Here is a 14,994-nt window from a genome sequence, read left to right as displayed (position 1 = left end):
AAGAATACTTTTTAAAGGGTGGTATCAAGGTTAACTAGCAGTTGGGATAAGCCTATGATCAGCAGTAGACAAGATAAGGGATCAGAAAGAATGAAAAAAGAATCAAGAAATATAAGGAGATGTAGGAAACCAAAGAATATGAAACAGGATGTCAATGAAAGATAAGTCGGGAAGTCTATATAAAAAAACGATAAGATGATGAATGGAAAATGTATATCTATGTATATAAATAAACATTTAAAAGGGGAAGGGATGGGGTGAAGTATGCACAGGATTGCGTGCAAAATGAAGCAGTTTCAAGTCTGCCTGAAACGCACCCACGGTAGGTGCGTCGCGCTGCAAGCCTGGTTCTTTCTCTGGGCAACGGGGCTCAGCTTCAAGTTCTTGCGGGGCCCTTCGCTATTTGGGCGCCCCATTCGCGCCGTTAGGCTCGCCCCTCCCGCTGCTGCGCCTATCAAAAAGCCGCGGCCCCGGGCGACAGGTTTCGTAGCCCCACCCCTGGCGCTCCATGTGCGGAGCGTGAGGCCGGTTCCGCCTCCCGCGGCCAGTCCCTCTCTGGAGCTGAAAATGGCTGCTGTCACGGGGGCGCTAGGAAGGTTACTGAGGCCCTCGGTAAGTGCGAGCCCCGCTTTGCTCCGTCGCAGTTCCGCAAGTCCCGGCGAAGCCACGATCCCGGGCGCTAGGGGAGGCCTGCGGAGCCTTCGTTGCGCGCGCGTTGCGCCTCCGGAACCGCATTTTCCCGTTTCCAAGGCCTGCTCCCCTCCCTCTAGATAGACTATATTGACTTTTGCAGGCGTAGTGCAGTCTGCACGAGGGAAAGATCCGCGTCACCGACTAGTTCCACCGGCCCCGTTACGAAGGCTAAACCGATTCTGCCCGGGGGACCCGAACTTGCCCTCTGAAAATGGGTTCGCTGGCAACTCGGTCCACCTCGAAGGCTGGCGCGGACGGATCATGCTTATTATTATTGCGCCATGACACTTTTTTTACTTAACCAGAGTCAAGCCAGAGGTTCCCTGCCTTTTCCAGATCGGAAGCCCCCTTTTCCCTTCTGCCCCCAGAAGTGTTTGGGGCACTTCTGTGCTTCTCTCTCCAACTCTGCAGCCTGCCAATGCGTGTTGGGGAATTTGGGGGCGCGGGTGGGTATTTGCCAGTTGCAGCAGCTCTGCTTAGGCTCACAACTTTTTTTTTTGAGGGCGCATCTCGTGCAACCCCTAGATCTGGGTCCAGTGAGGCTCCTGGACGCCACCTTTGCCCGTAACGTTTCCCCGCCGTCTGTTTCCAGGTCTTCCCCTGGAGGGCGTGCGCCCCTGCCGGAAGGTGCCTTACAGCCGCCGCGGCTGCAGGAGGGCGGAAGTGCGCGGACGGTGCGGCGCCCGCTTTTCCTCGGCGGCATTTCAGCACTAGTAAGTGTGCGGCCGGTTGGAGGGCGCTGTGGTGGGGGGTGACAGCGCGATCTTGCACTCTCCTACTCAGAAGTAAATGCACGTAGGAGCTTGTTTGTATTAACGCTCCATTGAATGCTCTCCTTCCCAAGATAATGCCGAAGATCCTTCGTCGCCTGCTCTGCGTGTGATGTTATTTATTTGGCCTACTATCCAGTTGGTTCTGCAGTGATTTAAAATCGGAGTAGCTTAAAGGAGATTTTGTTGCTGAAGAAACACCATCATCGTCCCAGAATGTGTTACTGGCAGCTCAGTAGGAGTTTTGCCAGCTGTAATATGTGAAAATAACATACATGTGCCTTGATGTTCAGGAACGTGCGTTAGTGTGCATGTCTCCTCCCCCCCCCACGTGCACACACTTTAGACTGCTTACTTCTGGACTTCAGAACTGTGTGTGTGAGGAAGGGAGTTGTAAGGAGTTACAGTTCTAGGAGCTTGAACAGACAAATCCTTAATAGGTATCCTCAAAATATTCCCAAAAGGCAAAGAGCGTAAGATAGAGAGCAGTTTACCGGCGACAGAAACCCGGAAATAAGTGGAGTTAAACCCACACCCTACAATACTGAATTCTTTACCAAATTCTCCTTCCACGGCCTGATTACAGAGCATAAACATTCCAGGCTATCTGTAAAGGCTTGGTTTTGAAATAGTGTTGAGATAAAAACTGACACCAAGAAATAGGCTTCTCATATGTTAATAATAATCCCATTGTCTGAGTATGGATCCTTATGGGTTCAAAATGGCATCCACATATGAGAGAGAGAGAGAGAGTATCAGCCGGTTTCAGGGATCCCCAAGGTTTACAGAAGTTTTTTTGGGGGGTGGAGGTGGTAGAAGAAGGAAGGCAAAATCTCTATAAGGTGGAGGGCTGGAAAATAGACCAATGAATACCGAGATACTTAGCGGTGGAATAGTATGTCTTGGAAGAATCTGTGACTGGCTGGCACCCCGAACAGTGTGGAGTACTGCACTTCTTTGCAGGTTACACTTGTTTCTTCTATAATGCCTCTATTACATGCTTTATCTAACTTCTCCTAGGTTCTTCAAGGTTTGTTCCTGCTGTCACCCAGCATGCTCCCTATTTCAAGGGTACAGCTGTGGTTAATGGGGATTTCAAAGAGCTGAGTTTAGATGACTTTAAAGGAAAATATCTGGTTCTTTTCTTCTACCCTTTGGACTTGTAAGTAATGCTTATATGTTCTATCTCTTTTATACAGACTTCGCCTACACTCCGTTAACTAGCGGGTCCCTTTATCTGCAAAACAGTTAACTTGTTCTCGTTTGAATCCTGCCTATCTTTGTGCAGGATAGCCTGAGCCTTTTATGTAAGGTGTGAATGATAAGAAGTGAACTAGAAGCTGTCTCACCAATGCCTGTTGAAGGCAGGGAGTGGGTGTGTTGCTTGGGGGTGGGGTGGGGTTCACATAGAAGACTAATGTATTTACGTAATATATATATATATATATATATATATATATATATATATATATATATATATATATTTGCTTTCGTAGATTTTCACGGGTACAGGAATGTAGGTTTTGGTGTCTTCGGGTGTCTTCCCGTGTAAGAGTTGGGGTGTCTAGGCGACGTTTCGACGAGGTCTCACTCGTCATCTTCAGGCTGGTGCTTTCGGCTTCTTGTTACTAGAACAGAGCAGGATCTCAGTGTTTGAGTTCCTATAAATACTGTTGAGGGGGTGTGGTGTATAGCCTCCAACGTTCTGGGCAGAGAGGAAGTTCCTAGGTTAATGTGCCTTTTCTTCTTTTGTTCATTAATTACTTGAGGGATATCTTGAGTGATTACTTGAGTGATATTCTGAGTACCACTTAGGAGGGTCATTAGGTGTGGATTAGTTGCTAAAGCTTTCGTGTCTTGACCTCTTGACCTTGTAAAGAGTTTTTCTGAGAAGATGGCTGTACTGCACTTAGTTGTGCTCTGGCTTGGCTTCGTGTATAGGGGCGAGCTGTGGTTTTGTGCCCTGTGCCAGCCAGATCTGTGTAGGGATTGCAGGGGGGTGCAGCATCCGGAGGTGCCACTATGGTTTGGCTACTGGATGGTGTCTGTAATTTATCTGTGGAGAGGGTCTGGGTTTGGGTCTGGTGTGGTTGATTGGAGATGGCGTTCTGTGTGCCTCTGGTTCTGGTGTCGGTTTTTGTGGGGAGGGCTAATTTCCAGATGTCTGGCAGGCGGGACGTGTCGTCACGCTTGTTCATGTTGTGAGGGTGTTTCTCTATCTCGATGGCTTCCATGATTATTCTCTTGTGGTGATGTTCCATGTTAAAGAGCAATTTGGAATCTGCAAAATTAATTTCGTGTCCTGTTTCTTTCATGTGTTGGTAAAGAGAGGAAGTTTTTTCTTCTTTTTTGACGGCATTCTTGTGTTCTGCGATACGTGCATTTATTCGTCTGTTTGTTTGTCCAATGTACGTGGCTGGGCAGACTTTGCAGGGTATTTCATAGACCCCTTGGTTTTCTAACTGGATTTTATCTTTTGGGTTTCTGAGGATATTGGCTATTTTTTGGTTGGTGCAAAAGGCTGTTTTGATATTGTGTTTATGGAGGATTTTGCTAATTTTATCTGTAGTGCCCTTGATATAAGGAAGGAGGGCCATGCCATTGTTTTCTTCTGTGTCTTGGTTTTTGGGGGGTGTTTCTTTTTGGATTAGCTTCGTAACCCTGTTTTGCTGGTATCCGTTGGCGATTAACACATTTGAGAGATTCTGTAACTCAGTTGTCAAGTGGTCTTTGTCAGCCAGGCGTTTGGTTCTGGAGATGAGAGTCTTGGCTACGGAGTTTATTTGTGCAGGGTGGTGGTGTGATTGTGCATGTAAGTAGCGGTTGGTGTGTGTTTTTTTCCGGTAGATAGTGTGTCCTAGGGAGCCATCAGGTTTTTTGTAGATTAGGACGTCAAGGAAGGGAAGTTGGTTGTTGGCTTCTATTTCCATAGTGAATTGTATTTTGGGGTGTAGGCTGTTGAGATGTGTGAGGAAGCTATCTAGTTTCAACCCAGATGAAGCCAATAAAATCAGACTTGAAGTCACCAACATCCTCTGCTCCAGCAAACCACCCAGAAGCAATTTACACAAAGAAGAACAGAAAGCACTCACCAACCTGAGGAAAGACAACAACATAATCATTCTCCCAGCAGACAAAGGTAATGCCACTGTTGTGATGAACACATCGGACTACCAAGCAAAACTATCAAATCTACTCCAAGACCCTACCTACCAACCTATAAAAACAGATCCCACCACCTATCTGGAAAAAACCACCAAATCCAAAATAAAAGCCTCTCCTATCAGTGAAGAAATCCAGCTAAGAATCATCCCCAGAGAAAAATCATCCAGATGCCCCAAACTCTACGGTCTCCCCAAGATACACAAAGAAGGAACACCACTCAGACCAATAGTCAGCTCCATAGGCTCACCTCTACAAAATCTCGCTAAATTTCTCGCTAAGCAACTTCAGCCCTATGCAGAATCTATCGCTTCACACGTTACAAACTCCTTCCAGTTCATAGAAACAATAAAGAAGCAAAACCTACATCCCGATGACCTACTTGTGAGCTTCGATGTTGTATCTCTCTTCACACAAGTGCCCATTAATGAAGCCTTGACAGCCATTCAAAACAAATACAATCCCCCCGAATACATCCTGGACCTGACCAACCACTGCCTAACCAACACGTACTTCATCCACAATGGACAAAGATACAAACAGATAGAAGGAGCACCTATGGGATCACCCCTCTCACCGGTCATCGCAAATCTGTACATGGAACACTTTGAAACCAATGCTTTAGACAAGTCAGAACACAAACCCAAACTTTGGCTCAGATATGTTGACGACACCTTTGTAATTTGGCCACACGGGAAGGAAAAACTAGATAGCTTCCTCACACATCTCAACAGCCTACACCCCAAAATACAATTCACTATGGAAATAGAAGCCAACAACCAACTTCCCTTCCTTGACGTCCTAATCTACAAAAAACCTGATGGCTCCCTAGGACACACTATCTACCGGAAAAAAACACACACCAACCGCTACTTACATGCACAATCACACCACCACCCTGCACAAATAAACTCCGTAGCCAAGACTCTCATCTCCAGAACCAAACGCCTGGCTGACAAAGACCACTTGACAACTGAGTTACAGAATCTCTCAAATGTGTTAATCGCCAACGGATACCAGCAAAACAGGGTTACGAAGCTAATCCAAAAAGAAACACCCCCCAAAAACCAAGACACAGAAGAAAACAATGGCATGGCCCTCCTTCCTTATATCAAGGGCACTACAGATAAAATTAGCAAAATCCTCCATAAACACAATATCAAAACAGCCTTTTGCACCAACCAAAAAATAGCCAATATCCTCAGAAACCCAAAAGATAAAATCCAGTTAGAAAACCAAGGGGTCTATGAAATACCCTGCAAAGTCTGCCCAGCCACGTACATTGGACAAACAAACAGACGAATAAATGCACGTATCGCAGAACACAAGAATGCCGTCAAAAAAGAAGAAAAAACTTCCTCTCTTTACCAACACATGAAAGAAACAGGACACGAAATTAATTTTGCAGATTCCAAATTGCTCTTTAACATGGAACATCACCACAAGAGAATAATCATGGAAGCCATCGAGATAGAGAAACACCCTCACAACATGAACAAGCGTGACGACACGTCCCGCCTGCCAGACATCTGGAAATTAGCCCTCCCCACAAAAACCGACACCAGAACCAGAGGCACACAGAACGCCATCTCCAATCAACCACACCAGACCCAAACCCAGACCCTCTCCACAGATAAATTACAGACACCATCCAGTAGCCAAACCATAGTGGCACCTCCGGATGCTGCACCCCCCTGCAATCCCTACACAGATCTGGCTGGCACAGGGCACAAAACCACAGCTCGCCCCTATACACGAAGCCAAGCCAGAGCACAACTAAGTGCAGTACAGCCATCTTCTCAGAAAAACTCTTTACAAGGTCAAGAGGTCAAGACACGAAAGCTTTAGCAACTAATCCACACCTAATGACCCTCCTAAGTGGTACTCAGAATATCACTCAAGTAATCACTCAAGATATCCCTCAAGTAATTAATGAACAAAAGAAGAAAAGGCACATTAACCTAGGAACTTCCTCTCTGCCCAGAACGTTGGAGGCTATACACCACACCCCCTCAACAGTATTTATAGGAACTCAAACACTGAGATCCTGCTCTGTTCTAGTAACAAGAAGCCGAAAGCACCAGCCTGAAGATGACGAGTGAGACCTCGTCGAAACGTCGCCTAGACACCCCAACTCTTACACGGGAAGACACCCGAAGACACCAAAACCTACATATATATATATATATATATATATATATATATATATATATATATATATATATATATATATATATATTTCTCTGTATAGAAACTTTTTTGCTGTATCTTTCACAACAGAGAATGGAACAGACAGAAACATCCACGTATGGTGGATTGTAATGAAGGGAAATTAAACTTTTGGAGGATTCTGTGCTTCTGCACAAAATAGAAGAACATTAATGCCCACCATTTGAGCATTTCAAGCAAACATGGAAGCAGTACTTCTAGTGGCTAGAGGGCAGGAATGTTAGTTATTTTTCGTGGATAAAACTGAGAAAAGCATGCCTCTGACTAGCAAATTACTGCCAGCATGCATAGTTTGGGTACCTATACAATCTTGCTAGATTTAAGTCACCAGCTTCCTCCTCATTGGAGTCGTGCTGTGGCTCATCTTGATCATGATGATGATGCCACCAAACTTTGGAAGAATGGCTCAACTTGGGATCCTTAGGAGTGCCAGATAAAGTTGTCTGAGTAAGGATCTGTTAAACCTGTTGACAGGGAATAGAGCTCCAGTCTTGACGCTATATTTCTCAACATGGTTTCATGGCAGAATGACAGTATTCCTCTGAGCTTTTTCCTTTGAACGAAAAGTCTGTGACCACGAGGGCTTGTAAACTCCCTACCCCCCTTCTGCAGGGTTTATGCCCGGGATGAGCAAATACCTTTTCCTCTTCTCTGTTTGAATTTGCAGTGGGGGAAAAATAGGAGCATTCTTGAATCAGGGCTGGCTCATTCCCCCTTCACGTTCTTGCTGTGTTTCTTCCCCTTAGCACGTTCGTGTGCCCAACAGAGATTGTCGCCTTCAGCGACAAAGCTAACGAATTCCATCAGGTGAACTGCGAGGTAGTTGGTGTGTCGGTGGATTCTCACTTTACTCACCTCGCCTGGATAAATACACCACGAAAGGTACAGACTGGATACTTTGCTGCTTTTCATTTAAAGCAGGTGTGATAAAACTTCTGCCTGAGGCTGAGGGCCAAATTCCCTTCTGAAGGCCACATGCCAGTGGGGAACAGGGCCAGAGGTAAAAGTGGGTGGAGCAACGGGTGTGACTTTTAGCTTTGTGCAGAAAGCTATTTTCTACATACACACACCCCTTGCTCCTCCCATCTAGGCAAGCAAGAAGCTTCTAGGGGGAGCCTCACAAAATGACTGGTTACATGCTCACATATCTAGTGAATCAGATGAACTTGTATGTCCACTACCTGCAATATATTGGCTTTATGTGTGTTATTTTCTTTCTTTTTTTTAGCTTGCTTAATTTTTTTAATTTTTTTTTAATTTTACTGTATATCACCTTGAAATGCATCTGGGGAATAATAAGATTGAGGGTAGACCTGGTTCAGATGTAATGTTCAGCTGTAGTTTGGTGCTCTGTACACAAGACCTGGGCTCATGCATGTCCACAAGTCTGTTTCCATTTTTAACCAGCCATCATTCTATGGTTACAAAACTTTGGGACCATTCATAGACATCCCAATCAATGAGCTTTGCCATTTTCTTCAGTGGGAGGGTGCTTTTCTCCCTAATTTTTGAGGAGCTGGAGAGTTGCAGGATAGTTAGGCTACAGAGACAGTTTGCTTCCCTGATTTCAGAATCCTTAGGAAGGAGTCGTTCAGTTTGGGCCTGATGTTATTAAAAACGATGTTGCTCACTTGAAACACATAACTACTATTCTTCTACCAAACAAACTTGACATGAGCCAACAGTGTGACGCGGCAGCTAAAAAAGCCAATGCAATTCTGGGGTGTATCAATAGGAGTATAGCATCTAGATCAAGGGAAGTAATAGTGCCACTGTATTCTGCTCTGGTCAGACCTCACCTGGAGTACTGTGTCCAGTTCTGGGCACCACAGTTCAAGAAGGACACTGACAAACTGGAACGTGTCCAGAGGAGGGCAACCAAAATGGTCAAAGGCCTGGAAACGATGCCTTACGAGGAACGGCTAAGGGAGCTGGGCATGTTTAGCCTGGAGAAGAGGAGGTTAAGGGGTGATATGATAGCCATGTTCAAATATATAAAAGGATGTCATATAGAGGAGGGAGAAAGGTTGTTCTCTGCTGCTCCAGAGAAGCGGACACGGAGCAATGGATCCAAACTACAAGAAAGAAGATTCCACCTAAACATTAGGAAGAACTTCCTGACAGTAAGAGCTGTTCGACAGTGGAATTTGCTGCCAAGGAGTGTGGTGGAGTCTCCTACTTTGGAGGTCTTTAAGCAGAGGCTTGACAACCATATGTCAGGAGTGCTCTGATGGTGTTTCCTGCTTGGCAGGGGGTTGGACTCAATGGCCCTTGTGGTCTCTTCCAACTCTATGAGTCTATGATTCTACCATGTTGATATTTTCTTTCCTTGGAATAAATGGATAGGTTTGAACTATGAGAATTCCCCCGCCCCCCCATGTCTTCCTAAAGCGGGTGAATGTCTATGAATTTTTCCCCTAGCAGAAATAAAGTCCTTTTGCACAGTCCTCTTCTACAAGGATTGCTTTTTTCCTTATAACAGTTGTAACCAGAGGTTTTCAGAGCACAAGTCTATCCTCATGCTGTATGACGCTGTGTTACTGTGCAAAACGTTTCCTTAGCACAGACGGGGCCGGCTGCATGCATTTATAAATGGCCTCACTTTGCTTACGTGTCCCACAGCCTTGAAGCCAGTGTATTCATGTGAAGAAATTTATGCATAAGTATTTGCAAAATTAAGTGTTAGTGGATCACCCAAGGTCAACAAGAGACGGACTCGGGAACACTTAATGAAGTTTGGCGGCCTTGTTTCAAGGATATGTTGTTTACCTTCGTAGCTCTGGAAATGTTGTGAAATTCAATAGATGCACCCATCAATACTAATAACTATGAGTGCGGTGTGAAAGGCTTACATGTCTGCATATGATAAGTAACAGCACTATTGCAGCATTGAGATATAAAAGCAAATAATTGAAATATTTAATTCTTCTGTTGGTATATTTGATTCACTAAACACAAGAGGGAAAGGGGCTTTTTATTATTGCCCATTGATTTTGCGATTCAATAATCACACACCAACTGTATGGCTTTTAATTGGACTTCTTCCCTGTATATAAAAACAGTAGGTAGATAATCTCCTTAGCAATTTGCATTTAGTGAAGGTGCTCCACTTTACTTTGGAGCCTCTTTCACGAAGGGAATATACCTTTATTCATATTATGCTTATTGCTTTTCTGCCTTTAAACCTACATCAAGCAACAATAGAGCATTTCATGAAAATCCACCTACCACCCATGGTTGATTCCCTCTCCCCAGACGACTAAGCATGTCTTGGAGTTAATGTATCTGAAGCTTCTCATCACAGAGTCTCTTTAACCCAGAGATAGGGAATCTGGCACTCCAGATGTTGCTAGACTTCAGATCCCATCACTCCTTGCTGTTAGCCATGCTGGCTGGGGCTGATGGGAGTTGTAGGCACACAGGTGCTGTTGGACCACAGGTTCTCTATCAATGCTTTGAAGCAAGGTTTCGATATGGACAGTCTCCAGTTGAAGAAAACTGATGCCCTCCCTCTTCTTCTCTTTCTTAGAATGGCGGCTTGGGGCACATGAATATCCCACTTCTGTCAGACTTAACGAAACAGATCTCTCGAGATTATGGTGTGCTTTTGGAAGGGCCTGGTCTTGCATTAAGGTGAGAGAGATTTATCTATTAGTTACCTTTAGTGTTTCTGTAATTGGACTGCACTAAGGCTGAAGCTTCCTTTTTAGTGACAGGAGTTGCCTAAATGTGCTTAAGCTCAGAGAAGCAGTGGATGGTCTGCTAGCTATAAACTCCGCATACTTTAAAGATAAACTATGCTGGCTAAGCATACTTTTAGCAGACTTTCCATGATGCATCTAGCCTGATCGCCTACCTGACATGGTAGAGCCTTGTGTGCACAGGAAATGGTTTGTGTCCAAAATAGCACTAAGTGAGTCATTGCATTAGGAGAATGATTTCCGCATGAGCAGTGGGACTTCCTCCTCCTCCATGTGCCCCCTAAAACTGTTCTGGGGGATTCCCAAACCTTCCAGAGAAGATTTGGGTATGTTGCAAAGTATGCATGGGGCCAAGGTGAACAAGTTGTTGTACAAGTAGAACTTGCTCTGCTCACACATTTATTTGCGTCAATACCACCCATTTTTAATAGGGAGTATTCAAACATCCCTCTTTCTTTGCTGGTAGAGACCAATCAAAGCAAGTCTGTTAATCATGTGTTTCAGCTCTGAGTGCTAGAGAGAGAGAGTCAGAGAGTCCACTTTTAAAATGTTTTGGCGGAATCCTTGCTAGAGGTTGTGACAAGATACATTCTTGGTATAATACATGCATGGTGAGAGTTGAAACCCAGAAAAATCCCTCTACTAATGTCAGTCAGTTGAAAGCCTTTTTCAGATATCTGCTTTCTACTGTGCCTTGTGTTGCCAAAGTGTACAGCAGAGCTTTCCAAACTTCTCATGTTGGTGACACACTTTTTGGACATGCATCATTTTGCGACACAGTAATTCAGTTTTATTAGCTTAAACTAACCCCTTTCCAGCCCCAGAGGGAGCACGAGGAGCGTTCGTGCGACACACCTACCCACTGCAGCCGACACACAATTTGGAAAGCTCTGGTGTATAGGTTGGCATCCTGTTGCTGAGCTGTAAAATACTTTAAAGTGCAACCAACACCATGAAATACAGGGAACACTAGAATCCCTCAAATGTATTGAAGTTCTACAAAACTATGAAATACTAAGTTCCATTACCATTATAGTTGCTCTCCAATGCGATGGGGAATATCTATGTGTGCAGCCGGTATGCATTTCAAACTGAAAAACAACTACAGCAAGTGTCCTTTGGAGTGCTAAACTATAAATTCTGCTTTATTTCTTCGAAGGGGTCTTTTTTTAATTGATCCTAATGGAATTATCAAGCACTTGAGCATCAATGACCTCCCTGTTGGTCGAAGCGTAGAGGAAACACTTCGCTTGGTGAAGGCGTTCCAGTTTGTAGAAACACATGGAGAAGTTTGTCCAGCAGATTGGACTCCACATTCCCCCACGGTGCGTTGGCAAACTTAACATTCACAAAAATTCATGTAATTGTTGGCAAGCCTCCTATCATCTATACGGGAGGGGTTCATATCTGAGCTTACTGAAATTGAAAAGAGATTAACTGATTAATGACTGTTAATTAAATTAAGACATATATGTGCTTTGGGGCTAATCTAGACTCTTCTGAAATCTTGTTCTAAAATACTGCATTTTTCTATCTGAACATTTTATTAAGGTATGTTGCTACCCTGTTAACCGGACAGAATTAGAAAGAAATGTTTTCTGCTGGTATAACAATCTGTCATGCTACTTTGGTGCAATGGCTTTTGTATCATGCACTTGTGTCACAGCAGCTTCAGTGTGCTAGCACTCAATTGAGTTATTTGTTGGGGTGGGGTGTGTTCAAGCAGGGCATTGCATCCTATGTACACATATAAACAGGCTTTCAAATCAGGGTTTACCTTTGCACTTCCAGAACATTACAAGAAGGTATTCATCTTTTCAAATAAATTATAAGACTCATCATCCAGTGAACCCCTGCAAATTCACAACTGCTAGTGCTTTGATACACACCAGCCATTCAGCCTACTTGATGCATGATCAAACACTCCCATAGAGCCTTTCCATTTATCATCTGTGGCTAGAGAACACACAAAGAACGGGTCTGAGCAACCAGCTCACATAGAAAATTGTAAACCATGTAAGATGAAAGGACATTGACTGGGAATGCAAAGCTAGCTGACAACTCGTCTTAACAATCTTTCCACAAATGCAAGTTCCATCTGGTATTAGTGGAACCTAGCTAAGCGTAGTTGCTTGTAAAAGAGCTTATGTTTTGAATGTAGGAGTTGGTTCTCCTACCATATTCACACTTTCCCCATAAAATATCATTTAACTTCAGTGTCATTAAATAATGTTAAATGTTTCATTTTTTTTATTTTTGTCTGGATGTGTGCTTGGTTAGCATGAATAAGGAAGACAAGGATTTAATATTTCTTCCAACTGTTCTTTTTAACATTTTTTGTTAGTGCTAACACCATAGAGGGCATCGTTTATTTAACTCCTGTTTGGAATGAATATAATTTGATACTGATCTTCTGTTTTAATGCTTTTGCTTTGCAGATCAAGCCAAATCCAGAAGAATCAAAGGAGTATTTTGAGAAAGTAAATAAATAAGATCATGAGTAATAATGAGGTAGAAGTAGACTACATTTCCTCCAAACAAAGCTGACTTCCAGAAAGAGCAACTATGATTGTAATAAATCTTCAAAATTATTTTCATATCTGTTGTGATGGAAAAGTTGTTATATTTTGCAAGGTGTTTACTATAGGGAGGAGTGACTTTGTCCCCAAGTGGATTTAAGCAACACTCATGGTGTTTCTTACATGCAGCATACTCAGAAGCAAAACAATGCCTACCTACCCATATTAAATCTGGGATATATCCATGCTTTTGAATTGCTTACAAGGTAAACTGCAGCCTTCCCCTTCTTTAAGGAGCTGGTTAGATTTTTAAAACAAAACAACCCCCACCCCAGTAGGTTCTGCCTTTTCCACCTAAAGAGCCCATGCTTTTCTTTTGGCCATAGGTGGGATGTATTACAGATGTATATTCACAGATTTAGGATTAAACTTGTTCTGCAATGGGGTTTTGTGCACAGATAAATGCAATGCTTAACTCCTGCACCTCTGCAAGGAAAGCCAACTCAACATGTGAATGGTGAACTGAAAATTGAAGTAATTAAACTTTAAGATTCCTGCAATATGGGACACCTATAGGATGAAATAAAGTGAAGGATTAATGATTTCTTTTACAAATAAACCCAAGGTGAAGCTGTGAACCAAAAATCTTTGTTGGTGGTGTTGCTCAACAGACTCATGCCTTCTATGAAATTGTTGAATAGCTGACGTTGTCTGTTGCCACTTTCACATGTATTTCATGGTATGTTTGTAATTATGGAGTCAATCCATTAATAGGTCTGCGAATTACTACAGCTTGTTTCTAGAATGATCTTGAACATCTGTATCAAAATATGCAGCTATGAATTAAAGACACTTCCGAAAAACAGAACTATAGAGGTTCGAACTATGACTCTCATCTTCTGGAAACAAGATGGCAATTTATGAAGGAAACTCTTTCCCATTTTTGAAGCCAAGTTTGTGGCAACCACCACATCTTTTGGAGACATGTCATGATGGCTATATGCTGCCTCTCAAATAAGAGACAGCGCCCCTCACATAAGAGACAGCATTGTTAGGGAATAGCAGAGGAAGGCTATTGTGTTCATGTCCTACCAATGGGATTCCCATTCGGCTGATCACTCTGGGAAGCAGGATGCTGGTTGCTAGGTAACCTAGGTAACCTGCTGGTTACCTAGGATGCTAGGTAAGCCTTTGGCCATATGTTCTTACAAGAAAATACTCATTCACCCCAATCATGTCATCGCAGCGGCAATAGCAGGCAGTCCTCAGAATTTGTTCTGCCCGATGCACAAAGTTATGCACAATTACTTAAATTAATAATTAAATTTAACACAGTGGGACTTGTGAATACACACTCATACAACTGGGCTGCATAGGAAAGTTTATAACGAGCACACATTCAGTTACTGTAAGATTGTTCAGTTTTGGGTAGGAAAGGGTACCTCTGGGCTCTCAAGAGAAGGCTGCACTGGGCTAAATTGCAGTTGAAACAGATTTTGGGGTGGGGGAGGGAAATGCAGTTACAATGGCTAACTCAAAGTTGCGCCTTGAGCGAAGACGAAATTAAGGTGCGCTACGTGGAGAGGCAGCCGCTTTGCCTGGCAGAGCTTCGTGAGCTGCTGCCCTCTCCACCCCGAAAACTTCACATCGGAAAAGCTTCCCCCGTCCAATTTCTGCCTGTCGTGCAATTGCTAAAACCACGGGTCCCTTACCCGGGGGAGGCGCGGCAGCCCAATCCTAGGCACTTACTCCAAAGGTAAGCAGCATAAAACCGCGCTCCTCTTTGGAGATCGATAAAGGGGTTGCGTTTTTGTTTTGTTTCTCAAATGCGCAAGAGCATTGCCGCAGTTCCCTGCGCCTTTGACCGGCAAAGCAAAAACTATCTCCCCTAGCCATTCATAGGTAAAGGCAGAAGCCTCT

General features: G+C 43.8%; 1 protein-coding gene across 1 annotated transcript; it reads left to right on the top strand.

Moving 5' to 3' along the window:
- The first annotated feature begins 463 nt into the window (after positions 1-463).
- Positions 464-13,150, top strand: PRDX3 (peroxiredoxin 3). Its single transcript, XM_081193084.1, has 7 exons — positions 464-612; positions 1,286-1,406; positions 2,484-2,625; positions 7,601-7,736; positions 10,384-10,487; positions 11,715-11,880; positions 12,994-13,150. The coding sequence occupies exons 1-7, from the start codon at positions 568-570 to the stop codon at positions 13,045-13,047; spliced, it is 768 nt and encodes a 255-aa protein (XP_081049210.1). The 5' UTR covers positions 464-567; the 3' UTR covers positions 13,048-13,150.
- Positions 13,151-14,994: the final 1,844 nt, after the last annotated feature.

This window comes from Podarcis bocagei (assembly GCF_964188305.1).
Source record: "Podarcis bocagei genome assembly, chromosome: 4".
Taxonomy (NCBI): Eukaryota; Metazoa; Chordata; class Lepidosauria; order Squamata; family Lacertidae; genus Podarcis; species Podarcis bocagei.
This window is presented reverse-complemented; position numbering and strand designations above follow the sequence as displayed.